The 27,960-nt window shown below is 38.0% G+C and overlaps 1 protein-coding gene across 7 annotated transcripts in view; it reads right to left on the bottom strand.

The window, feature by feature from the left end:
- Positions 1 to 3,075: 3,075 nt before the first annotated feature.
- Positions 3,076 to 27,960, bottom strand: part of RAPGEF2 (Rap guanine nucleotide exchange factor 2) — a 260,165-nt gene continuing 235,280 nt past the window's right edge. For 4 of the 7 annotated variants that reach the window (XM_025385709.1, XM_025385708.1, XM_025385714.1 and 1 more), the window contains 13 exons: positions 24,740 to 24,897; positions 23,854 to 24,094; positions 21,414 to 21,797; positions 20,253 to 20,464; positions 20,039 to 20,162; positions 19,384 to 19,407; positions 18,109 to 18,332; positions 16,474 to 16,683; positions 13,237 to 13,389; positions 10,606 to 10,831; positions 9,488 to 10,047; positions 7,379 to 7,684; positions 3,076 to 5,124 (listed from right to left, as the gene is read on the bottom strand). In XM_025385709.1, coding sequence (XP_025241494.1) covers positions 5,099 to 5,124; positions 7,379 to 7,684; positions 9,488 to 10,047; positions 10,606 to 10,831; positions 13,237 to 13,389; positions 16,474 to 16,683; positions 18,109 to 18,332; positions 19,384 to 19,407; positions 20,039 to 20,162; positions 20,253 to 20,464; positions 21,414 to 21,797; positions 23,854 to 24,094; positions 24,740 to 24,897 — 2,848 coding nt within the window. In that variant the 3' untranslated portion in view covers positions 3,076 to 5,098. Of the gene's footprint in view, positions 5,125 to 7,378; positions 7,685 to 9,487; positions 10,048 to 10,605; positions 10,832 to 12,338; positions 12,462 to 13,236; positions 13,390 to 16,473; positions 16,684 to 18,108; positions 18,333 to 19,383; positions 19,408 to 20,038; positions 20,163 to 20,252; positions 20,465 to 21,413; positions 21,798 to 23,853; positions 24,095 to 24,739; positions 24,898 to 27,960 lie in introns of all 7 variants that reach the window. The other 3 variants (XM_025385707.1, XM_025385712.1, XM_025385711.1) reach the window with 2 other exon arrangements.

The following is a 27,960-nucleotide window of genomic DNA, read 5'->3' as shown; positions in this document are numbered from 1 at the left end:
GGAGTGCAGTGGCATGATCATAGATCACTGCAGCTTTTAACTCCTGGGCTTAAGTCATCCTCCTACTTTAGCCTCCTGAGTAGCTAGGACTACAGGTGCACACCCTTACAACTGGCTATATTTTTGCTTTTTGTAGAGATAGGGTCTTGCTTTGTTGCCTGGGCTGGTTCTTGAATTCCTGGCATCAAGCAATCCTCTTGCCTCAGCCTCCCATAATGCTGAGATTACAGGTATGACCCGCTGTCCCTGGCCAAAAGTTTCTTAAATTCTATTAAACTAGCTTTTATTTTTGAGGTGTTGAACACTCTGAACTAAATTTATTTCACTTTCATTCTTTATAAAACTGGTCATTTGACTCAATTTATTTCAGATATTTTATTCTAGGCTTAGACATTTTTCCCATAAGAATTGTTACAATCTTGATTGCCCATGAAATAAAGCCTTTTCTGGCATTTCTTAACCTTGCATGGAATGTTGTGATTGCCTCTATAAATTTTTCTGGTATATAGCTATGGCATAATAGAAACTAGCTTGCCTTGTACTTGGCTAAAATGTGAATCTTTAAAAAAATGCAACTCAGGCCACGCACGGTGGCTTACGCTTGTAATCCCGCTCTTTGGGAGGCCAAGGCGGGTGGATCACTTGAGGTCAGGAGTTCAAGACCAGCCTGGCCAACATGGTGAAACCCTGTCTCTACCAAAAATACAAAAATTAGCTGGGTGTGGTGGCGCACACCTGTAGTCCCAGCTACTTGGTAGGATGAGGCAGGATAATCGCTTGAACCCAGGAAGTGGAGCTGAGATTGCACCACTGCACTCCAGCCTGGATAACAGAGTGAGACTCTGTCTCAAAAAAAAAAAAAAAAAAAAAGTGCAATTCGTGAATTATTTTTCAGTTCCAGTCAATATTGTTGTCTTACTCTCAAATAGGTAAATTCTCATTCACTTTAAAATCTTTCTTGAAAGTGTCATGTTGGCCTCAGCTGCAGTTTGCCTTATACATTTCCATCTTATTACCCCTTTCAACAACCTCTGCTGATATTACACCCTTAGTGAATCTTCATAAAATCACTTACCTCTGCAATCAACAACTCGACCCCTCAGTTGCTGCATTACCTTTATTCTCTAGGCAAGTTTTTTTTTTTTTTTTTCTTTTTTTTCTTTTTTTTTTTTTTGAGACGGAGTCTCGCTCTGTCGCCCAGGCTGGAGTGCAGTGGCCGGATCTCAGCTCACTGCAAGCTCCGCCTCCCGGGTTCCCGCCATTCTCCTGCCTCAGCCTCCCGAGTAGCTGGGACTACAGGCGCCCACAACCGCGCCCGGCTAATTTTTTGTATTTTTAGTAGAGACGAGGTTTCACCGTGGTCTCGATCTCCTGACCTTGTGATCCGCCCGCCTCGGCCTCCCAAAGTGCTGGGATTACAGGCGTGAGCCACCGCGCCCGGCCTTCTTTTTTTTTTTTTTAAGAATGCTGGTATCATGGGATAAAGCACTCAAGAGTTTCCTATTTTTCTTTGGTATGAAGGTAGTGTACTGGCATTGAGAGGCAAAGACCAAAAGGCGTGTTGATACATGCATCCTCAGAAGCTTGCCTTATTCAAGAATATTTTGGGATATAATCAGTGAACTAAAGGTAAAAGACATTAAATCATAGAGGAGCATAAAATCTACACCTCCCAAAGCAGAGAAATGGATTGAAGCTGAGAAAAACATTCTGAGGACTTCAACCTGTATGTACGAAAACACAGATCCAGGTCTGTGTGGTCTCTTTGATTAGGGTGGACAGCATCAGACCTTCACCAAAACCTTCCACAATATCCCTAAAACTTGGCAAAGTTCTATTATTAACATAACATAGATTAACCTCTGTCCCTGCAAACTGTTACACTTGGCAAATACTTATTTCTTGAAACCCTTAAGTGGAGACCAGTCTTGTGCTACACAGAGGTATCCTAAAACGTAAGTCTAATAAAACCTAAAAGGATAACAAACCATGGCCTATTTGTCACTGTCTCATATTTTTAGCAGAACACAAACAGTGATGATAAAGAAGTTATTTTCCAAAACATCAGATTCTTAGTATTTTTTTTTAAAGCTTAAGAAAATTAAGCTTTCTGAGTGACAGTTTAGGAAAGTCCCTGAGGAATGGGTTTAGAGTGAAAAGACAACATAGGTGAGCATGTAACAACATACACAAACATGCAGGTTCTTCATTTTTTAAAAGGTGTGGTTGAAGCTACTAGAATGGTAAATAAATAAATTGCCCGACTCTTTTGGTGTCCAGGTTTTCAAAATTTACTCAGCGACACAGCTGGCACAAATGCCTTGGAAAGACCTTGAAGCCTGGCCCTGGCCATTTTCCTGTTAAGCTTCTGGAGGGACCTTCTTCCCGCTCCGCTTCAGACTCCCTCGCATTTTCCAGTGTTTGGTGCCTTGGCTTCCGGTTGCTTCTACTCCGACTTCTGAGACTTCTCAGTGGCTGATGGATAATACTTTTAGTTATGCCTGCTTGAGGAAAAGAAATGAGTCACTCATTTAAAAATGTGCTTAAGCAGGCTGCTACTTAACTGGTTTTTACCTTTTAAAATTAAGTGCCCTTCTGATAGACTAAAGTATTATTCAGACACGAGACATCAGCACTCATATCAATATTGTGTACTAATTAGAAGTCCAGAATCACTAGCTAAATTGTACTCTTCACTTAATGATCGTGACCTTGAATGTCAGTTTAAGTTCTCTGAGGTCCTGTCTCTCAGCATGTATACTGGGAACCAAAATATTATGTACCATAAAGATTATTGTTGGAAACAGTTGAGAAGAGACAAATGTTATGCAAATATATTGTGACAGCATCTTCATTTTCAAGAAACACTGAATTCTGAACGTGGTTTGGTTGGTGCTAACATTAATGATATTAATTGCTTTGGATCAACAGAGATCTGCCTAAAATAAATAGGCTATTGGGCAGTTTCCAATAACCCAGAGGCTAAATCTCTTCAGCCGAAGGACTTGCTTCTGCAGGAGACTAAAGGCTTCTATTCCACTTTAATAATAAAAAGCATGCATGATTCATTAAGTATATAGGCAAGGCTTTACGTTATATTTATTTATTTTCCAGCTTGTACAAACTGGATGTAGAAGCATAAACATAGTACATTTCTACCATCTTCAACAAAAATATAACCAATATGTACAATTATTGTATTAAAAATACAAAAGGGATACAGACTCCACCAATGTCTTTCTAAAAGACATACAGGTACAAGTAGTATCAAAAGTATGAGGAAATCACCAGTTAATTGTACATTCTGCACTTGACATCACAGAGCGAACTGAGATTAGCAGTCCTATGTTCTACAATTACTTAATGCTTAGATAACATTTGTGCAACTTGTGGTAGAGCTAGATTTCTGTCTTTCTATATGCACATGAGGTCCATAGCCTATATAATAAAACTGGCAAATAATGCATATTACATGTAAAATTACAAATGCATAATTGACAATGTAATATATAAGTAGACAAATGCCATGATACAGAAGAGAATTATTAAATAAAGCACTGACATTTTTTGATACAGTGAAAAAACACTGCAATTCCACTTTTAAAATTTGAAGCTATTTACGTTTATCTACTGATCAATATGATCAGCTGAATTTAATGGAAAAAAAATCCAAGACCAGCAGTTCCTCACATTTGAGTACTACTCAGATTGGCAGCCTTCACTTTTCCGGAGTCTGTGCAAAAACAACACAAAAATAGAGTGGAGGGGTCATTTCAGTCATTAAAGGGTTAATAGCAGCTGTGAGCAGATGGTTGCTACACTTAGGCCTTCTCTATATGCAGCGTCCATAAAGCCACTGGGAGGTTAGTCTTTGGTGACTAACCTGCCTTGCAAAGGCTGGCATATCTAACCAGGTTTTTGATCTTTTATCACATTTAAAGGCTTGTTTATTCCCTAATGCCAATTCAATAAAGGGAGGCTGTCTTGAAAGAGCAGTATAAACAGCTGGCATTAGCTCCAACATCCCAAGCTGCTTTCACTGCAATGCTATCCAGTTATAAATGTTTCTCTTAAAAAAAAAAAAAAAAAAGAAAAACAAAACCTAAACCTCTAAATTAACAAAAATCAAAGAAATATAACTTAAAAATGGGGTTTGCCATCCATCTCAATGGAGCAGGACACATCCGCCAATGACACCGTCCTGCCTCCATAAGGCTCAGACAAGACACAAGGGTCCTAGTTCCCTCCCCTGGCCATGTGCAAACAGTTTTACAGAAGAACCCCATCCACTGGGGAAGGAGCAGATGAGGTGTCTTGGTATTAATTGGCTAACATTTCATACTTCCAGGATAGGGCACTTCGCGGGTGAGACCAGAAGGACATGGGAAGCCAGGGTCACAAGCCAGGTTTTCCCGTCTTCTTGGTGTGGCCACACCCTGTCCGGCATATTTGGTTTTTCAGAAACCAGGCTGGCAACCCTACTTAAGGTTTAAAATAATACTGTAATCATTAAATGGATATACATTTACTCTCTGAACAAAATCTCTAAACTCATTTTTTTTTTTTAAAGGAGGACATTGTAAACAAGTGGACAAGCACTGTACTCAAAGGATTTCATTGTTTTTCTTTGTCTTCCTTTGTGAGTTAAAGGCCCCAAGTAGTTCAATGGCTAGCTTTTCTCATTATCCCAATGAGATCAAGTGCTAGGACTGGATTGAAATCTAAAAGGAAGATTAAAAAAAATCCTTCCAGGCATTGAGAAGTGCAGCCAGAGTGAATCATCTTGTTGGGATGATCTTGGAATTTGGAATGATACTGTGTGATGTGGCAGGCAGCAACAGTGGGAGCTCGAAGATTGCTGCACTGTGCATTTCAAGCAACAAAGTCTGAAAAGTGCCAGGGCAATTTCTTCACAGTATTTCACATGCAAAGGGGAAAAGAAGAAGGGGAGAAGAAGCCCCATGCTGCTTTTAAGGCAGGGAAGGAGGCAAACTGGTCCACCATCCTCAGAATGTGAGTTCCAAGGCTCCAACGCTCGGGACATCTTCCTGTGCTCTCCCTTCAGGTGGCTCGCTCTGGATCCAGAAAAGCCTGTGCCTCAAACAGCAGAAACTTGTTCATCTTCTGCAAATACAGCAGAGAAGAAAAAGAAATAAATGAGCAAGCAAGTAATTTCTTGTGCTATAGAGAATATATTCACTGATGTGCTAAATAAAAATATCATATTCGGCCGGGCGCGGTGGCTCACGCCTGTAATCCCTGCACTTTGGGAGGCCGAGGCGGGCGGATCACGAGGTCAGGAGATCGAGACCATCTTGGCTAACACGGTGAAACCCTATCTCTACTAAAACACAAAAAATTAGCCGGGCGCGGTGGTGGGCGCCTGTAGTCCCAGCTACTCGGGAGGCTGAGGCAGGAGAATGGCGTAAACCCGGGAGGCAGAACTTGCAGTGAGCCGAGATGGCGCCACTGCACTCCAGCCTGGGCGACAGAGTGAAGACTCCGCCTCAAAAAAAAAAAAAAAAAATCATATTCTTTTTAGTAGAGCTCACTTAGAATCCTTGTCTTTTCTCCTAAGCAATGATGAACAACAATAAAAAGGTTAAAATGTATGCAATACATATCTTTACATATATACACACACACAATATTAAAAAGATATGCATTATATATTTTTGTTCAGAAAGTTAATAAATTCATTTTAAAAAGTTGTAAAACAGCATGTGTCATTTTAAAAAAATAATATAGGATCAGATACACACAAAAAGTCTAGGATATGTAACCACATTTTAATAATGGCTGTCTGCAAGTGGCAGGATTTTAAGTGATTTTCATTTGTAATGTTTTTCTATTTATTTAATTTTTTTGAGACAGGGTGTGGGTTTGCCATCCACAGTGCAGTGTTCTTGGCTCACTGCAACCTCCGCCTCCCGGGCTCAAGTGATTCTCCCGCCTCAGCCTCCCAATCTCCCGGTCATGTGTTGCTTTTATCTATGATTGTGTAATCAAACATGTTAAACTGAAAACTTTAAAGAGGATGGGAGGACATAATCTCCTTCCTCATTCTCAATTCAGCATGGTCAGATAGGTTTGTAGAAAGAATGCACAAAGAGTTACAGACAATGTGGGTTCCTTCGTTCCCTCCCTTTCTCCCTCCCCTTCTCTCTTTCTTTTAGAGACAGGGTCTTGCTCTGCTACCTAGGCTACGGTGCAGTGGCACAATCATGGGTCACTGCAGTCCTGAACTCTGGGGCTCAAGTGATCCTTCCACTTCAGCCTCCATAGTAGCTAGGACTATGGGCACATGCCACCACACCTGGGTCATTTGAAAAATGTTTTTATGGAGACAGGTCTCACTTGTTGCCCAGGCTTGTCTCAAACTCCTGGCCTCAAGCAATCCTCCCACCTCAGCCTCCCAAAGCGCTGGGATTATAGGCATGAGCCACCGGGCTGGCTGATAGTGTATCTTTCTTTATCAGACTTTCATTTCCAAATGAGTCCCAATTCATTAAAAGTGCAAATACAAAGTTTCCACAGAAAACTTTAACCACCCACCTTTGAGAGTCCTAGATGCTTCTAAAATTCTTGACAACAGCACAAACTTGTGAGATTTTTATTTTCTTTTTCTTTTTTTGAGACAGAGTCTCCCTCTGTCGCCCAGGCTGGAGTGCAGTGACATGTTGTTGGCTCGCTGCAACCTCTGCCTCCCGGGCTCAAGTGATTCTCCTGCCTCAGCCTCCCGAGTAGCTGGGATTACAGGTGCCTGCCACCACACCTGGCTAATTTTTGTATTTTCAGTAGAAACAGGGTTTCACTATTTTGGCCAGGCTAGTCTCAAATTCCTGAGCTCAAGTGATCTGCCTGCCTCGGCCTCCCAAAGTGCTGGGATTATAGGTGTAAGCCATCGCACCTGCCTTATTCTTTTTCTCAAAATAGGGTCACGGAAGTACTTCAATTTTAGTGAGAATTAGAAAAGAAATCAAGTCATATAAACACTAAAAATAAGTGACTCCCTCCATAATCTTTGGCATTTTTGAAGCTATTTAGGGAAACACACACACAGACACACAGAAAGCCGTCAAATTTTAGTGAGAATTAGAAAAGAAATCCAGTTATATACACACTGTATTTTAAGTGACTCCCTCCATAATCTTTGGCATTTTTAAAGCCATTTAGGGAAACACACACACACATACACACACACACATAGCAGTCAACAGCCGTAACCCTAAATTTGGAACTCTGAATATAGTGTTCTTTGTGTGGTGTATGGTTAGACATAGCTGACTGCAGTGTTAAGAAAACAGAAATGCCTTGGGAAGCAGCATAAGTGAACACATCTAACTTGGAGGTTTTAGGAATATTTATGTGTATATACCATCCTCCTCGGTGGAAAACCCTTGGGACTGATAGGGGGCGAGGCGCGGGTCGGACTCGTTCGGCTTATGCCACTGAGGTTTGTTCACAGGCCTGCTGCTGGTGGGATGCCCATGTGGCTGCTGTACAGATGAAGGCCCAGCTGTGTCGGAGGATCGCGCGACCATCCGCGATCTCTGAAGGGCCACGTTGTAGTCCGGAGGTTTCCTGGCTGGAAGGGAGTGCCCTTCTGGAAAGTCAGTAATGGGAATTCCAATGTAGCCGGGAGGGGTGGGCGGGGGCTCTCGATACCTGCCCTCCTTTCGTGCTAGAGTAGAAACAATGCACCAGCATTAAAAAGTAGTTCATGCCACAAAAGTTTAATTAAAAATATAAAAATAATTATTAAAACAGCATCCACAGTGTAGCAGCAAATGTGAATTTGTGTGGTATGGGTCAGAGGTGCGGTGTGAGGCAGGCCAGGGAATGCATGTTAATTAAACCAAATTTCACAATGGTTATCACTGTGTGGTGAAATAGTTGGTGAGAAAAGCTGCTAGTCCATCTAAGTACTTTCATCTTTAAATGGGCTGCTTGTCTGTTTAAAATAGTTTGTAACTATAAAATGGTAGCAAGATTAAAACCTAACCCCTGGACTTATTGGAAAGACTGAAGCACAGGAAGAACCTAAGTACACAGCACTATGCCTGGAACCTGTTTGTGCTTGGTACAAGTTTCCTTTTTCCTCTCTGCCTGCCGGATCTGCCCTTTTTCTGGGCATTTATCTTTACCAGGCAGAGAAGCAATTCCACATCACTCTTGGGTCTTAGGACTTCACTTACGGAAACAGTGAATTAAAATAAATTTGGAAAAGTCACACAAAGGATACCAATTTAAAAACTCTAAAACTATTACTATAAGGTGTCAATTTTTCTTAAAATCCCTTTATTCATGCTCATGACCTAGAATATGAAACGTACTGTATAGGCAAGTAAAACTAAAGTTTTATTTTCTTGAACTTTTTAAACTCAACTGTTAGGAACTAAAAATCATTCTTCCTTCCTTTGCAATACAAATTCCGAGTATTAGTTGTAAGCACTTGAAAAAGTCCAACCTAAGAATATTTACTGTTATCTCCTTATTCATTGTAAAAGGATATTAAACTTGAAATCTACCCATGACTATTTACATGGCTAAATAACTACAATTTTCCTACTAATAAAAGTAATGTCTGTAATGATTATACTCCAGAATTTCTCACTCTACAACCAATAATCTGTTTCTACACTTCATCTATATAGATGTTAATTGTGCCATAGACAATACATCTCAACAGGGCTGAGGGAGCATGACAGCCTCTTCTAACAGAAACAGCAGCACCAATAGCTTTCATGCACTTAATGAATCTACTATCTGGGCACTGTTCTAAATACTTTGCATAAATTTCCTTGAATCCTCACACTAACTCTATTAAGTAGAAATTATTAAGCTCGTTTTACAGATGAGGAAACAGGCACTGCTTTGTATTTTCCCCAATGTCACAAAACTAATAAAGTGGCAAAACAGGGATTCAATCCCCAGTCCGCCTGACTCCAAAGCACGTGCTCTTAGTCACTGTACTATTAGCACCTCTCCCTCCTTCTGCAGTGTGCACAAATAATTGCTTATCAAGAATCGATGTGTGTGCAGAATAAAAATCAATGGAAGACTTTTAAATATACAAAGTGTATAGTTCTAAACACAATCAAGGGAACAAAATAGAAGAATAAAAGATATAAAAGAGTTTCAATTAAAGAAAAATTTCTCCTCTATGAATAATAGGAATCCATCCTGATTTTTAGGTTAAGAGAAAAAAATTAGACTAGATCATATCCACAATGACAATCTACTGATCCTAATAGCTAAGATATACTGAATGTTTTGTTATGTAGGAATATATCTGTATGTACCTGACCACAAAACCTGGGCTCTTAACCACTATTGATTTCAAAGACCTTAACACACCACCACTTTGGAAGTACAATGGAGAAAATGAGGAAAAGAACCAACAAACACATAATTTTACTATTGTAGTAAGTTACATTAAAGACATGATCCAGACATGACAAAGTCCCCTAATTTTAAAACTTACCAATGAGCCCCTTTGTAGTACTTGATGCCACAGCTATGTGGGCAGGCATGGGGACTGACTTGGTTTCTTCTGTGGTCACAGATGCTATGCTACTGCTTTCGGCTTCAATGGAAACGTCCTTTCCACCCCTCCGCTTTATTGTGCCTGTGTCACCTTCTGAGTCTTCTCCCCAGTAACCTGTGGAAGACGCCCAGCTTGCTCGGGACTGGGCTTGTTCAAGGCTCTCTCTACTTTGATTTTGCCGGTTATACTTTGTGCTATGATCAGAAAACATGATTTGGTCCATATGGCTGCTTGATGCCCATAAACCTGCAGGATCCCCTGAATAATCAAAGTGAGTGTGCCCAAATGGAAGAGTCTCCCAGCTTCTCTGGTGCTGGATTGTCTGTATATTATCATGGGAGCCACTTGAGCATGACGTCCAGCTCCCACGGCCACTGTCAGCAGCATCAAGTGACGCGCGATCCCCCTGATCCTGGGAAAGTTCCTCTGTGCTTGGAGAAGAAATCACTGTAGCTGTAGCATATAAGCCTCGACCCTCGGACATTGGTGCATAGGACCTAAGTGGTTAAAAGAAATGGAAAAGAAAAAAAAAACAAACCAAGATTGATAACTAATTCAACTATGATAAAACCAAAACACCCTTTTTCCTAGAAAGGTAGCTTGCTTTCATCCCAGAAACAGGATAAAAGTAGCACTGAATTGCCTTATAGTGGCCAGTTCTGCCACGTCTAGCCTTCTGAGTTTGTCATTACTATAAAACAGGCATGGGGGAAAAGAACGCAACGTGACATAAAAAAAAAAAAAAAATTTCCGACAACAATAAGGATGGCTCAATATAATTTGATTATTTCAGGATGGATCTTACAGTCACCCTCTGCCTTTAAAACAGAATAATTGTGTTCCACTGAAGAAAAAACTTAACTGAAAAAGCAGTCTGCTTAACAAAAATAACATGATACTTAGTGTAGAAATTGTGAAAAATCAGAACTGGGATGGGAGAAAAATTCTTAGGCATTATGTAAAATAAATAAAAATAAACATCTGGGAGAAAAGACTCATTACCAAAAGAGAGATGGAAGGATAAATTCAAAAGAACACTAAGAAAAGCCACCTACCCCAAGCTATATTGATCAGGTTCCATCATGGTCCGCCTCTCCATCCTGCCCACCCCTAGGTTTGTTTCCACGATGCTGACAGAATGCCTCTGGCGCCTCTCATCGTGCAGTGAGACTGGCACTGAGTCAAAAGACGAATTGCTGACAATACTGGATCGTGAAGAAATTTCACTGTGACCAGAATCTGAAAAATTATCCACAGTACCACTGGGAGCCAAAGTATAGCCTGCATGAGAAACACGACCATATTAATTAGACTCTCTAGGTTCATAACACCAAAGGGAAGTACACCAAATAGAAGCAAAAATAAAATGCAGGCATAGATATCTCTATAGAAGTGGGGAGAAAAACTCCATTTCACTTGTAGATACCACATGACTAAGAGACAAATGTTTTATTCTAATGAAGCTTAAGTTGTTTAATTAAAGTTTAGAGAGGAAAAAAGAAAGTATCCTACAAGCTAGGAAAACATGCAGAAAAGGCACCACTCGACTATTCTTAGCTCCCTTACCTATATCATTACACTATTAGTCTATAGAAAAGAAATCACGAAGAAAACGGATCAGATTTTAAAGTATGTTTTTTTCAAAATGCAAAGCCACTGATCTTGTTTTCAACAGTTTTCAATTTTTAGAACTTGTATGGCATAGAATAATTCAACTGGAAATATCTGTATCCTACTTACAATTTTAAGTAAACATATAAACAAAAATAAGAAATAAGACCTGAAGATGTCTTTGAATTTTTGCCATTTGGTTTTTCAATATTAATATTAGTTGAATCACATAAAAGCCAATTGTTTTGAAGGAGTTAATGGGCACTTTTCACAAGATCGTTACTACAGAATAGCTAAACAGATGTCTACTTCTTGGCCTGAAAGGACCCGTAACTCTCTTTTGTTACTAAAAATAATTTTGAAAGTCACAACGGAAAGGGCCTATCTTGATTCTTTTTTTTTTTAGACGGAGTCTCCCTCTGTTACCCAGGCTGGAGTGCAGTGGCGGATCTCGGCTCACTGAAAACTCCACCTCCTGGCTTCAAGCGATTCTCCTGCCTCAGCCTCCAGTGTAGCTGGGATTACAGGCGGGTGCCACCATGCCCGGCAAATTTATTTTTTTATTTTTTTATTTTTACTAGAGACAGGGGTTTCACCATGTGGGTCAAGCTAGTCTCGAACTCCTGGCCTCAGGTGATCAGCCTGTCTCGGCCTCCCAAAGTGCTGGGATTACAGGTGTGAGCCACTGTGCCCGGCCCTATCTTGATGTTTTTAATGAAAAAAATCCAAATCTTCTTTCTCAATATTCATTTTTTTTCTTGTCTACATTACTAGGGATCTCATGTTACTTAAGTATTTATTTTATATTATATGCAATGCAAATTTCTTCAATGCCACTTACCTAAGAAAAACTAAAATCTAGAGCATCTACATGTTGCCAGTTTAAGTATGTTCTTTCAGTATATTGGTAATTCCTGATTTATTTTTTAAAGGCTGCACAGGTCTTGATAAGATTTAATGTGTTCATTTATAAAACGTCTTTTTATAAAACCACACTGCAAGATCTGACAGATAAGATTTAAAGCCTTCCCTGAACAGTCTGCTAAAAAAAAAAAATCTTCAGAAAAGTAAATCACTCAGATGGAGCACTTGACATTTGGAGGAATTCTCCCATTTTCATTAACTAATGAGATGATTCCTCTCTTTCCCACCCCGTTTTTGGTTCTATAAACCCCACCTATCCCATAGGTCCGTGGTGCATTGTTATTCTTGTTACTGTTCTCACTTCCAAGAGAAGAGGAGGAACTGGTTAAGTCCAACTGCCCGGAGCCAAAAGATCTCAGCTGATTGCCACTGCCACCTAACAACAGGATGAGAAAAGAATTGAGATGCATCCATGTAACAAGGACAGGAGAGACTGATACCCATACAAAATGCACAGATGTCTGAAATATCCACCAAGTAAAGCAATACCTGTTGTGTCAGTGAAATTTAACAATGTATTAAGCCCTTTTGGCCTTCCTTTAGGGAAAATTCAGTCCTAGCCATTTATTATTGGCTTACACTCATTCAGTTAAAAGGGTAGGAGGAGGAAGAAGCCTTAAGAGTTATGCAGCAGAAAATTACCTACTCTTTTAATATGAGAAGGTATCAACATAAGGAGGTGACTCTGAGTACCTAAAATATAATCTCTTTAAAAATAAAACAAGGTAGCAACCAAAAAGGTAATCAAGACCTGTGTTAATACAATGAAAAAATAAATCAGGAAGATATTAGTTTTTCATGTTTTCAAAGCCCTCTTCTCTGTATTAATATCATAGAACCAAATTTAGTTAGAACAAATTTTAATATAAAAAATTCTTTGTATATTTATCATGAATAAAAAGTAAATGTATTTTTAAAAGGCTTCTTATAGTTATAAATTTAATACTATTTATTGTAAGTATAACATTTTTAAAAACCGCCATTCTTCCAAATTTATGAACTGAGGGAAAAAAAATCCATTGGGCAATTACATATGAGCTCATCTTAAATGACGATAACGTTAAGAATTATGTAATACATAACTCTGGAATTTCCCATAGCCAAAATGTACAGGTTTCAATACAAGAAAACAAAAAGTAATTTAATTCTACCTTTCCTTGGAGAACTCTGTGGAGAAGTAGGAGGAGAAGAAAGCTGCGAAGACGCATTTGATATTGTGTCTTCAGCTTGCTTCTTGTGACGTTCCAAACTTCCTTCTTCAGACAAAGAAAGAATTTTCTTTAAAGCTTGTGGAGAGTTTATGCCTATAATAGAAAAAAAAAAACCCTTACATATGTATTTTCAAGTCTGAAAATAAACACCATTTATGACTGAAAAACTCTTTTGTGCTAAGATTTAATATCATTACATTGAGGTTCAACCTATTTACAATGTAAATGTTCCTTGTATTCTTCATGGTCCACAGAGTAAGTGCCTACAGAAGGCATGACATACCTGTAGTTTGGTTTCAGGCTGATATCTGCCAAGTACCAGAAATAGTTTGCTTTTGATATTTTACATCAGATTCTAAACTTTGAAGTAGTCACCATCTTTATTCAACAATATATTAGTAAACAATGAAGAAAAAATGGACAATTTGGACACACTGAATTTAGGATGGAAGTGGCACAGCTAGATATGTTTATTATTAGAAACCAAATTTGAGTTGGAAGCTGTTTTGTATCCTTGGAAAGGGGTAGCTCAAGGGAAGTGAGAATAAAGGGAGAAGAGTACAGAGGCAAGAGCTAAGAGGAGCTAACCAGGAAAGTGAATGAAGGTGCTCTAAGGAATTCCATGCAGTTAATACTTGATCAAGGAAACAGATGAAAGAGAAGGGCGGAAGACACCATGAAAGTGCTGTGTCACAAAACCTTGGAAGGTGGTTTCAGAAGAAGGAAGTGAGCCAGCACCATGTGTAGGATCCAACAGGATGAGAGTGGAGGAAAAATTATTCTATATGTCAATGTAAGATGATTTCCCTCCTCAAAATTATTTTTCACAAATGAGGAAGTTACAGTAAAATATTTTTAATAGGCACTCTCAATTTTATTTTGAACAACAAAGAGGTATTTGGGAAGGCACTACAGCCTGAAACCACCTCAGATTAGTGTTAGTAAAATTTAACAAAGATTTAATCCTTCATTTCACTTCATGTAAGCAGTCTGATGTTGTTTTAATACAATCTTTTTTTTAAAAAAAACCTTTTAAAGCAATACTTTGATTACATGTAGAAATCATATACACAGGAAATAAAGCTAATTGAATGGGTAGTTTTGATGTGGAAAAAATTTCCAAGGCCAGCATCACACACAGATTCAAAAAGTACTATCTTTCAAACCATGTGGATGGATGTGAAGATGTTATGCCTGAGAAAGCTGTGTTAGATACTTCAAAAGTGGTCCCAGTGATGGACAAAGACACCAATGTTAAAGATGTAGAAAGTATATAGAACAAAACTCTTTCATGAACTGGAGTGGGGGAAACACCTGTAGCATCTCTAAATTAGTATTTTATATACTGTGACTTTATTTATTATTTATTTATTTATTTTTTGAGACGGAGTCTGGCTCTGTTGCCCAGGCTGGAGTGCAGTGGCCGGATCTCAGCTCACTGCAAGCCCCGCCTCCCGGGTTCATGCCATTCTCCTGCCTCAGCCTCCTGAGTAGCTGGGACTACAGGCGCCCGCCACCTCGCCCGGCTAATTTTTTTTGTATTTTAGTAGAGACGGGGTTTCACCGTGTTAGCCAGGATGGTCTCGATCTCCTGAACTCGTGATCCGCCCGTCTCGGCCTCCCAAAGTGCTGGGATTACAGGCTTGAGCCACCGCGCCCGGCCTATACTGTGACTTTAAATGTGTATGTTAAACTAAATAAATATAAGACAACAAATGGTATTTCATCCACATTTCTAAAGTTCGTAAATGGAACTAAAGACATTTTGAGAGCTATGGCTTCAGAAACATGGGAGATAGAGCTTTATACTCAGACACATCTACATTATATTAAATATGGCTAATAAGCTGTTTTTAGCTAAAGTGAAGACTGATATTCTTCCATATGAGTTCTGCATAAAGAGGATACAGAAGTCAGACTGCAGGGGATTCAGGAATGCATGCATATTAAAAACAATATATAAAGAAACACATAATTCAATGTGTTTGTGATGAGGGGATCAACACAAATATTTGAAAGGAGAAACGTATCAAGGAAAGGTGTTCTTTTCTTACTCTCCCCCCCAACATCAATAAAGAGGACATTTGCTGATCAGATGGACGAGGTGAGGACAGAGAACATGTGAGAGGTCTATGAAATAAATGACTGTCACCCCAGCCATACAGATGGGCTGTAACTGTGCAGGGACCCAGCTATCAACACCCAATTTTATCTAAGTAAACTCTTTCCCTTCTATCTATCTATCTATCGATCGATCGATCGATCGACAGAGTCTTGCTCTGTCGCCCAGGTTGGAGTGCAATGATGCAATCTCGGCTCACTATAATTTCCACCCCACAGGTTCAAGTGATTCTTGTGCCTTAGCTTCCCAGGTAGTTAGGACTGCAGGCGTGCACCATCATGCCCAGCTACGTTTTGTATTTTTCGTAAAGACGGGGTTTTGCCATGTTGGGCAAGTTGGTCTCTAACTCCTGGCCTCAAGTGATCCACCTGCCTCAGCCTCCTGAAGTGCTGGGATTACAGGCGTGAGCTACCGCGCCCACCCTACTATCCCTTTATTTTTAATAATTTATTTTTTATCAATTATTTCATTGACATATACGTAGAAAAAAACAAGCTGTGCATTTTATGAAAAATTATTGTGTTGTACCACTTCCACAAAGGGGCTAAACTACTAGATGTTTTTCTTTTCGTAGGAAAGATGAAGTGTAATTTAGCTCCTCCATACTCAGGAGTTAGTTGCTTTATTTTTCCCCCTAAGCTATAGAATCAGTGAGTCAACAAATAAGAATTTACCTTCAGACAATTCATTTAACTTAAAAATATTCTGCTTAAATCCCAGCAGTTCGTTGGTTTTAAGGCAAAACCAGTTTAAATAATGTAAATGAACAAAGCATCTTCTGCACTCAGCAAAAATTAAATGGACACATAACTCTCTATTAACACCCTGTCATAGCAAATTAGCGTGATTAAATCAGATATTACTTATAAAAACAACCCCTTCCATTGGCAAAGTCAGGTTTAACTTGCTCAATGTTCAGGTTTTATTAGGAGCTAATAATTAACAGAGAAACTCAAATATATTAGACAAAGTTATCCAAGACAAATATTTTTTTCCTAATTTGCAAACCATGAGAGTGAATGGCACCAAAAAAAGAAATGAATGTAATCACTTACCAAAAGGTGGGAGATCCTTTACGGGCACTTTCTTCCGTGAAGGATAAAGGGACACGGCGGGAACCTGCAGTCCCTGGTTGATTTTATGTGCTGGTGGTGGCTGCTGCTGGGGCTGTGGCAGGGACTGAGCTTTCTGCTGTGACCCTGCCCTTGGAGCTACCGGAGAGGTCTCGGATTTGACAGGCTTTTTGTCACCAGGATTCTTAGGCACTGATAATTGTTTGGGTTTGAAAATAGAACAAAGAATTTTAGATGCTAGTAGCTATGTAGAAGATAATTTTAGAACTGTGTGAGCATTTTCTGCAGTTAGAATACTAAAAGGCGCACCTTTCGTCCTGCTGCCTTTATGAAGCACAGAAATGGATGGGGGACCCTAGTTACAGAAAATATTAGGTATGTGGCAGGACAAAGGTATCTACTTTATGAAGTCAGCAATCTCAAAAGATGATTATACTATTAAACACCCCATTAAAAATATAGAAAAATGTGGGTAGTTCAATATGTTATACCCATGTATATGAAAGACACAAATACACGATAAAAACTACAACAGACAAGTCATCAGGCACTATTTTTCTAAAATGGTGTTCCAAATTGGTTGACAAGTATATGCACTAAGTTTTTATTTAATAAATGCTGCCAACTGCAATCTATTTACTACCACATTCCTAGGAGGTAGAATTATCTATGCAAGCAAACAGTAGCCAAAAATGCTTGAGTATTATACTGAGTATATATTTTGTGGTAGATAAATGGCAAAGCAATTTAGGACAATTAAATATTGTGCATGTAGTATCTTAATATGCAAAACTCAATGACATATGTATGCTTTCTCCCTTTTACACACCTGGAAGCTAAGGATTAGGGAGGTCAAGTAACTTGCCTAAGGCTGCATTGCTAGTAAGAGGAGGCAAACAGGATTTGAACTCAGACCACTCTGACTCCAGAGGACAAGCTCTTCACCATGACACAGTGCTTCTACAGTGTCCTGGGTAAATCTAATAATCCAGATCTTCTCAAATCACCTATCTAAACTAAATCCTATAGCAGACATCTTCAAACCTGCACATAAAAGACACAGGAGTGTATTGAATGGAAAATGCCTTTGTCAAGATGCAGATTTAGAAAAAAAAAACTGCCCCATTTATAGACTAACCAGATTTTTAATGGCTATTGTAGTTCATTGTGGAGCAGAATTATTGCTCTAACTGGTAGGTAAATTTCTTGTTGGGTGTTGTCTGGGCTAGTGGTTAAAAGGCAGCCAGCACACTCAACTTTATGCCCCGACTCCCCTCAGGGTGCCCATAATTTGGGGGCACCTTTGTGAGAACACAAGACACGTAATTGGGAGTCATATCTACATATGCGCCCCTTGCATGTGTACTGGCTGTGTCCAGGTGAAACTAAAGCAACGGGTTGTCATCCTCCACACACTAACCCAGTTGACCTGAGGGCCTGGCCGCGCACAGTGCTATCCAGTATTCAATATTAGCATTCAAGGGAAGGACTAGTATATCTCATGATTGCCAGCTCCCCCTCTGCACTAAGCCTTATTTTGTCACTGCCCATATCACTGTACAGGAAACAAATCTGCATTCTAGCCAAAGTCGGCAGCCACTTTAAGGAAAAACTCACATGTGTTGGTTGCTGGCTCACACTGCAGAGATAATGTCTGAAGACTCTCCTCGTCCATTTCTAGCTCCAAATTGGAAAGGTACTGCTTCACTTTTCGAGCCATTTGGGCATCTTCATAAAGCTTTTTGGCATTGAGAAAGGAACTACGACGTACCCGCTTTTTATGACCACCTGTCTGAGCAACATCTAGCACTGTTGCGTTTGTACTACCCTGGCTGAGAGACCTGGAAGATGAAAAGGTAGATATGCAGCTCACTCTAGCATGGGAGTACTTTATCTATTTAAAACGTGCCAAGACTGATATTAATATTCTATGTTCAAAAGGTCACATGCTTCATTCCAGTGAGTAAACTGTTACACAGGAATATAGAATAATATAGATTTAAAAAATTTAGTTAAAAGAAAATTATACATAATATACATATAAAAATATATGTTTGGCACCTGTTCAGTTCGAACTAGGAAATTCTACTTTTCACCTCTATAGAGCATTTAAGGCAGTTCTCTCACAGATGCCAGAAAATAATAATTACATATAAAAGCTCATGCAAGAATACACAGCTATAATCATTAAGATTTGCAACATTAAGATTACTTCCCCTAAAGAGGGTATTATACATATATTTAAATAAAATTAACTACAATGTTCACAATTGTCTTCTTATTCCTTGAGTTGAATGTAGTGAGTTTTTAAAGTAATACGGTCAATCTGTTAATAAAACAATCATGCAAATGTAAACATGTATGTATGGAAACTATTGAGCACATGAATTGTTAAGAATTATTTTTAAAAAGGATTGGTTTATACAGAATGAAAATAGTAGTTAGTTGAGCTGTAAAAAATTTGGGTTTAACACCTGGGGGCACCTATTTTATATTAAAAATATTTATTTCTCACATATCTGTGAAATATTTTAATTGTACAATTTTTCCTTCTAATATCCTTCCTCCCCTCCCCCTACTTTGAGCTTTCTACATTTCAAGACACACCAATTATATTAAAATAAAATCTTTCTAAGAGTTCAGAAAAACTGGCCTATAGTTCCCCAGAACAGTCATCAATCATTTCACAGCTCTCATGGATCATGACTTCAAAAGCAAAAGCCCCAACAGATTAAACTTGAAGTCAGTTTGCCGTCTGAAATTCTGCTACAGCAAGAGGGTTAAGGAAAAAAATGCAAAAATGCAAAGCATCAGAAAATACAGCAGGTAAGAAAACAATACAATGAGCAGAATAAAGACTGTGTGTGGGTATGCAAGGTCTCCACCACTTACCCCAAACTCCGCCATTTCTTCTTCCTGTAAGTGAGAGCCATGGAGATTGAAGCATGGGTGTAGAAAGAGAGACAGAAAGATCACAAGCTCAGAAAGAAAGGACTAGACTTCTGGATAAGCAGTTCTAGAAGCCCACAAACATTAAACTGCATAATCACCTCACACACGCAACTTTACTAGAAATATTTTTCTAGCTTAAAAGACAAATGTATTTAAATTTTTTGTTCTAGATTTAAGACCGACTTTTCTCTCTTTCACTGAATTAATCACTTTTTACTACACTGCTAGCTAAATCTGTTGTGTGGATATTAAGACAAGACTATTTCGGGTATTTACATATTTTAGTTCATACTACTAGTTACGAGTTTTAGCTCTACAAGTCAGTGTTCTGAGAAATAAGAAATATATAATTGTGACTATTACACTGAAAATATCTGAAGGACAAACTGTTTTTACTGACAGCCAAAAGAACACTTTATAAGGAATAAGACATTTATTCCAAATTAGAACTCACAGGTGATTCTCAGCACATCCTACTATAATTTCTGCCGTAGGACAAATGTAAATACTCAAACTTTTAAAAAATCATTTATTGGGAAGCTCTAAATTTAACCTTCTCTACTCTCACATGTGGCACTGAAGATGACATACTCACCGAGTCCTGAACATGAGGGCTGGGTCCATGTTCACTGAAGCCATTCGGCCAACGTGACGAATTTCTTTTGCGATCATCCTTAACTTCTCAAAATTGACCAGCCCGTCTACTTTTGAGTCATTTCCTGAAATTGACAGAGAAGAAAAAGGAAATCACATGGCATTTATTCTGTGCTTCTCCAAGCAAAGATGGAAACCCTCTGCCTTATGTTTACCTTCATGAAGGAAGGTGAGATCCTTCTTGATAACTGGAAACAGAGGGATTATGGGTGGTTGTAGGTTTTGACTATTGAGAACATTGCGATATTTCGCCATGTTTCTGGAAGGATCAAACAGGTCTTGGAGATCTTGAAATAATTTTTCGTATTTATTGGGAAGTTTCTCCCAGGTTGTTCGCAGTCTTGCCACTGGTGCCAGGTTTAGGCCACTGAGAGGAGAAAAAGAAATGTGATATAACAACTAAAGTAAAATAGTGTACAGATTATTTATTGACACATAACACCTCCTTGTTTATGCTTTATATGCAAAACAATTTACAGAAGGCTGCATAAGAAACTGTTGATGATAATTCTGGGGAATGAGATGGCACAGGGAACTAGGGTCAGGGTCAAGCCAAGGCGTTTTACTCTTCTCTTCCCTATAGACCCTCCTCATCTGTTTACTATCAGCAAAACCACCTGAATATAAGTATTGATGCTTTGTATCCATACATAGCAGTATGTATACATACCAGTGCTTAGCCCATAGCGGCCTTTTGATAAAACCGACTGAGCAAATATCCTCTAGTAATAAAATAAGCTATGATAGTAATGAGAGTATGACTAAACTCCCAGACAGAGAAAATGACTCATTTAATAATCACCCTCAATAGCAACATAACTAATTGTTGCCATTTTTTTTCCTTCTAACCTCAATCTAAGCTCTTAAAAAAAGGGAAGAAAATTAACATTTCCTGGCCAACTGCTTTGTGCTATTTGATGGAACTCCGCATACATGATATCATTAATCTTGTTGATAACTCTTTGGGGTATTGTTATTTCCACAGAAAAATAAACTGATATTGAGAAAAGTTGAAACAAACTTAAAAAAAAAAAAAAAAGTGGGGGATATAGATTTTTGGAGCTCCAAATCAGAACTTCAGATGCTACCAAAATGTTTCCTGCCTAATGGCTTCTTCGAATCTCTTCAGGTTGGCGCAGCTGGTTTTGTTGGTACGAGAGATTTTAAATTAAGGTTAGGATTCAGAGAAAAAGAATTGTCCCTTATGAGTCAATTAAAATCTACTGCATTTATACTAATTATACTATGTTCCTGGACTGATACATATTTTAAATCTGTGAACTGAACTGAATCTTAAGAAAAATGTGTTCTCTTACCTAATGATTGCAAACATTGAGTTAAAATTCTTGCATTCCCTACAGTGCAGTGCTATCTTGATGAAATGCTTAATGATCTTCATCCTCTTCAGCTGGTTTGTTTCTCTGAGAATTTCAGACGCTACCCAAAATGTTTCCTGGTTAATGACTTCTTCAAATCTCTTCAGGTTGGCACAGCTGGTTTTTGATCTGAGTTTAAATAAATCATCTATATATTCAGTAGGTTCAATGTTGCGAAAGAGTTCAAAATTTCGCATGGAGAGCTGTGTGGCAACTTCCACAGTGCTGAGCTGAAGGAGGGAAATTTGACTCTCTCTCAACAACTCCTGAGCATCTTCATCAGAACAAAGAGTTTCTGTTTCCATGTTGTTTTTCAGATAATACCTGTGAAAAACAGAAACATACCAGAGTCAAAGCCTATGCAGCAATCTCATGATATTCCTTGAAAGAATAATGCTACTTTTTATGGAAAGTTTGAGAGAACACCGATTTGAATGATGGAAGATTTCTTTTCAACCAAGACAGAGAGCGCAGCTGCTGTCTCAGGTACCAGGTCACAGAACTGCCTATCCAGAAGTAGGTGGTAGAAACAAACAAATCACATGGAATTTCACTTTTACTAGCTGGACTTTCTTTCTCTCCTTTCTTTTCCTGCTTTTGGAAGTATTTTACCCTTTTTGCTAAAAATAACAGAAAATAGCCACATTTTTAGTTTAAAAAGGAACTAGATCCTAAGGCAGGAAGCAGGAAAGATCAGACACAAGTAGATCATCATTCTTATTTTCCCAATAATCTGTGATTATTGATGGGCCCAAATTGTAACAATCCAGGTTTACTTATTGATTCAAATACCTAAGAAACCCTAAGCTACTTCCCTCTATTTGATCCTATGAACAGAACAATCCTACAATAGGTTACCTTTAAAAAATCTGGATTTTCATAAAAACTCTGCAGGTAAGTGGATGGCAGATATTATACTTATTTGTCAGAATAGGAAACAGGCTCCTAAAGATTGACTAGTTAATGCCAGTGCAAAAATGAGAACACAGGGCTGGAGCTCCTTCTCCTTTTAGGTAATTTGTTGAAAATAGCATTAAGATGTTTGTCGTGTGTGTGTGTGTCTGTGGTATGGTGGTGGTGGTATTTTTTTGTTTTGTTTTTCTTTTTTAGACATACGCTTTCTCTGTGAAATTCCATAAACGAAAAAACAGAATGAGCAGAGTAGGGGCCCCGCTAAAATGTTTTTTTGTATATTTCACCAAGACAAACACATATGACAGAAAATATATACTTTGCACCCTTGATTTTCACAGATTTAACATTCTCCATTTTGATTACTCATGAAGCCCATGACATACCCATCTATAATTTTCTTCAACAATGAATGTGAATCATGAATTTATAGCTCAGTGGAGCTCTGTAAAACTCTATCGTGGTTCCAGATATATCAATATGCATTGAAATGATAACTGGAAAAAACAGAGCGACTAAAACAAAACTACTTGCTAGTGTTTGAAAACAAAAGTGAAGAGGTATAAGAAAGTTACAGTTGATGGCAAGAAAATCAAAGTTTTGAATGAATTATATACTTGTTTAAACCTATAACATGGAAAAGTCAAATACAGTGAAACACTCCGTAAGTTAAAAATAGAAGGAATATGATTTATGGAACTGCTTAATTTTCAGTGTAGAAACCAGCCATTATGAGAACCAAAGCAACTATTTTCTTTTTCAACTTGCACTTATTGTGACTTGAAGATAAAGCTACATACACCTAACAATGAAAATATCATTGAAGAGAACAGTAAAATCAGATACGACATTTTCTTGCAAGTAACATGTGTGATATAAGCACTTCTGCAGCAAAGGACTAAGCTCTGTAGCAAGTAAAATTTGGTTTCAGAGTTGAGAAGTGTATTTCACAGCACAATGTACAATAACAGGCAGTAGTGGCCAACCACACTGTCATAGATGTCTCTGCCTAAACTAAGGAAGCTCCTAGAAAAGTTGGGTGTGCAGGAGCAAATAACACTAGAATATGATTAGAAAATGTGCCCGTGAATGTACCTATCCGAAGGGAAGACAGCACCCGCGTTTAACTCTGTGACTTTATGTCAAGCATACTCTCGCCTTCCAAACCAGGACCCTAAGGTAAGCATGAGAAGTTACAGCACGCATTGTGGCAGTCAGTAACAATCTTCAGGTCACAGTACCCTTGAACAAGTTCCTAAGAGATCCTTGTTAGGGTCAGTAGTCGACTGTGTGCATTTGCTTTCATACAGTAATTCTTGGTGAAAGGGAAAAAAAACAAAACAACTACTTTTTAATCTGCAGGGGCACTTACTCATTTAAAAAACACTTTGAAAACTGTTCATCTCTTAGACTTTGATGTGGGTTTGAAGAGGGGATAAAGAAATCCAGTAAGGTAGACAATATATACCTTCCACTCAATTGTATTCTGTCAGCAAGTTTGGAAAGCTGATCTGGAAGCCTTCTTTGTTTGATTACTCCCTCAGGTGTGACAGAGACCTCACATAGTGAATATTGATCCGGGGTGGCAGTAACAGCAAACTCCCTGATAGCCTGAATAACCACTTCCTTTGCCGTAGTGTCCTTACTGATCATGATGTAGCGGCTTTGCTGATCAGCCTTAAAAACCCTTAGCACTTGATCTGGCAAGTCTGGGGAAAGAAAAGTCACACGTAAGTAGAAAGAATTTTAATATATGGCAATGCAATTAAGCAAAGTAATCGGAAAAAAGCTCCCTAGAAAAAGCAATGCTGAACTTTTACCTCTCCCTTACTCTAGGTCTTCCTCAAAGAATCAGTCAAACTACCTGCTGTTCTGCTGCAAGAACACACCTTTCCCTAAAGGTAACAGATTGATCTACAGACAGCAGCAAGCACATCAGTAGACAACAGCAGCACACAAGACTGTCATGCTGGCATCAAAGAAATAAAATTTAAATCCAGAGTTAATATTTATTGTATTGAAAAGTCCATTAAATAGACCTAAAATATGCCTCTTACTCTATTTATTTGATATGATTTAGTAATCATGGCATGGGATGTGTTATCTTCATTTTATGAAAGAAGAAACAAGTTCAGAGAGAGAATCTGCCTATGGCCATATAAAAATATTGTGCTTTATTATAAAGAGAACGGGTTCCAACACCTGGTTTCAAGAATCTTGAAGTTTAAGGTTCATCCTTACTCAGCATCTGATATAATCCATGACAAATGAAGAGAGATAGATATAACATGACCATTAGGTTAGAAATAAAAAGATAACTACAAGAAAACAAAAGAAGTGTTGGTGATACTCACCAGGAGTAGTACTGAAGTCTAAAATGCGATGATGTGACTGCAATAAATCAGGATTACTGGATGATAAGGTTCCACTGACAGGCAATGCAGTTGGGATGTGCTTTGTCTGCCTTAATCCTACTATGCTGTCATCTTGAGACTGACCAATCCCAATATCACTGAACAAAGAGGAAAATTAGAAATTTATCAGCAAGTTAAAAAGTTGTAAGTCATCACTATACAATAGACACAGACCAAAAACCGTATTCCATTTTTTTTGCAGCTAATGTAAAAACATCATTAATAAATGTGGTTGAAAATTGCAAAAGCAACTACTGCTTAAGTGTATCTGACTCATTTTGTGTTTTTGTTTTGCTTTGTTTTTTTTTTTTTTTTTAGACACAGCATCTTGCTTTGTTGCTCAGGCTGGTCTTGAAACTCTTGGCCTCAAGTAGTGATCCTCCCACTGCGACCTCCCAAAGTGCTAGGATTACAGGCGTGAGTAACAGCACCCAGCCTCATTTTGCTGTTTCTTGTGTATAGTATGTTTCTCTAAAACCTATGGTTTTTCTAAGTAGATAAGTCATAACGAAAATTAGTAGTTACTCACCATAGAAATACATTAAAAAAAATAAGCTCTAGCTTCTGATGGAAATGTATTAAAGAAAAACTACATTAAAAATAATACATTTCTCTCACTCAACTGATAGTTCTGCATCAGAATGATAAATTATTTTATAATCTGATCTTCAATAGTTGAAGAAATTGAGTAAAATGAAAAGAGGAGGAAAAAAATTCAAAGTGTCCTAATTTTATTTTCCAGTGCTTTAGAGAAAAAATAAGATCATTATGGAGTCCAATGTAAGGAGACTCTGACACAGACATTATTTCTTGATTATACAGAGCATAAAAAAACAGTGGTGCATGGTGACATTTCCTAGCATCAAAGAAAAGGCAACAGAAATCCAATGACTCACTTTTAATTCTCCGATCAAAATTTCTAGCTACCCATTTAAGTACCCAGAGAAATACTGGTTATTATCGACAGCAACAAACTCATTTCCATTTATGAAAAGCCTGTTACTGTGAACTCTTGAAACATGATTTAACAGTATGTAAAAACTATTTCTAGAATGAAGGGTCAACTGTTTCCAAAACAAAACATCACATAAAGCAATAAGCAAACACACACAGAAATAACTGGGGTCACAAGAAAATGGTTATAGCTCAGACTAGTTTCTATAAACACCTTGAAATAAGAGGAAAATTATATTAAGGCTGGAATATAAACTAAGGTGTCATGAATAAAATGAATAAATTTAGCATTTATTAGCCGTTCCCACATTAGGGCTTGATCATAATAACTACTATTTTTAATGGCTATGCTAAAAAACAGCAGCATTTCTCCTCTTTACTTTTTTTTTTTGAAAATGGAAATTATAGAGGTAAATAAGGGCAGAAACATTTTTTAAAGACAAAAATTAAATTAAAATTAGAGACAATTTCACATTATACGAAAAGGACACCTGCACACGTTTTGTTTAGAGCAGCATAATTCACAATTGCAAAACTGTGGAAGCAACCTAAGTGCCCATTAACTAACGAATGGATAAAGAAAACACATTTACAGCTACACCATGGAATATTACTCAGCCATAAAAAGGAACAAAATCATGTCTTTTGCAGCAACTCGGATGCAGCTGTTGGTCATTATTCTAAGTGAAATAATGGTGAAAAACCAAAATCCCTATGTTCTCACTTATAAGCTATGAGTAGGCAAAGGCATACTGAGTGATATAATGGACTCTGGAGACTCAGAAGGGGAAGGGTGAGGTGGGGGCCAGGGATTAAACAAAGCTACACATCAGGTGCAATGTATACTACTTGGGTGATGGGTGCACTAAAATCTCAGAATTCACCACCACTATATAATTCATCCATGTAACAAAAAGTCACGTGTACCCCAAATGCTATTGAAATAAAAATTTAAAAAATTAAAGACAACTTCAGTGTGAATTATTTCAAATTCATAGGTCAGTCTGGGACAAAATTAAATTTCTATTGAAGCATAAAACAGGCATAAAGACTAAAAGTAATAACATTCTGTAAAAGATGAAAACTTTCACGTTAGTGGAATTTTATTTTTCAACCATATAAAGCAGTCTCTGCCAAAAACCTGCTATGTAATACATGACACAAGATCATTATTATGGGCTCAGGACAAAGCATAGCTGACTGGGCCACTCTGGCACAAAAGGCTACAAATATTAGCATCTTGCAGGCACACCCAACATTTAAGAACCGTTTCTCCGTAACACTTTAACACCTTATGTGATGAACTCCCTTTCTACTCTCAGTTTCTTCATTACTCACCTACATCTCTGTCATCCATAGACATGCGGACGCTCTTGGATTGAAACTATTTTATATCCAAGACCTAATTCAGAAATATCCCTTTCTGGGAACATCCTCTTATGATTCTACCTCTCCAACACTTGCCTTGTTACTGAAATTGTCTTTCGATCTTTGCTGGTTTTATAGTGTACTGACTTACTCCTTCTTGTCTCTGGGTTCATTAGTCTTTTTCCACTTACTTGGCAACCATATCTGAATTCTGGGAGCTCAAGCCCCACTTTCTCCTTCCTCTCTATGCACATCGCTCGATTGTGCCTACCTTGCCAATTTGCCATTATCTAGCATCTTAGCTTCTCTAAGGCTGATAATGTTTGAGGAAAAAACTCAACAGTATACTCTATCTAGACTTCTCTAATTACTAGCTTAGTAGCTTTGTCAAAAAAAAAAAAAAAAACCTCATAAACAAATGATAATTTCTAGAAAAGTGTTAATAGCTAGTATAGTATAAATCAAGTCTATTACCAATATAATAGATCCTACAGCTTAGTGAAACTTCCTTTATTTTTTCTTTTCAATTGCATTACACATAGGATTTCAAATAATTTCCATGATAAATCTTTAAATGAGTCATATTATTTTCCTAAATACAAATTATTTAAGATGTTTCCTCAGTGTTTTAAAATCAACACATCTAATTATTCTTGTTCTTTTCCCTTGTCTAGCTTTAGAGTATTTCTAAATACACATAGAACAAAATTATACATAGTATTCTCATATTGTGTTCCTTTCCAACATCCAGTATTTTTGATGGATTACATCCCAGTTCTTACATGTCACATTTCTATTTATACTTGCCAGGGTCATACCAACTTTTTTTAAAAGGTTCT

This window comes from Theropithecus gelada, chromosome 5 (assembly GCF_003255815.1).
Source record: "Theropithecus gelada isolate Dixy chromosome 5, Tgel_1.0, whole genome shotgun sequence".
Classification (NCBI taxonomy): Eukaryota; Metazoa; Chordata; class Mammalia; order Primates; family Cercopithecidae; genus Theropithecus; species Theropithecus gelada.
The sequence above is the reverse complement of the archived record's forward strand: the minus strand, read 5'-3'. Positions and strand labels throughout refer to the sequence as shown.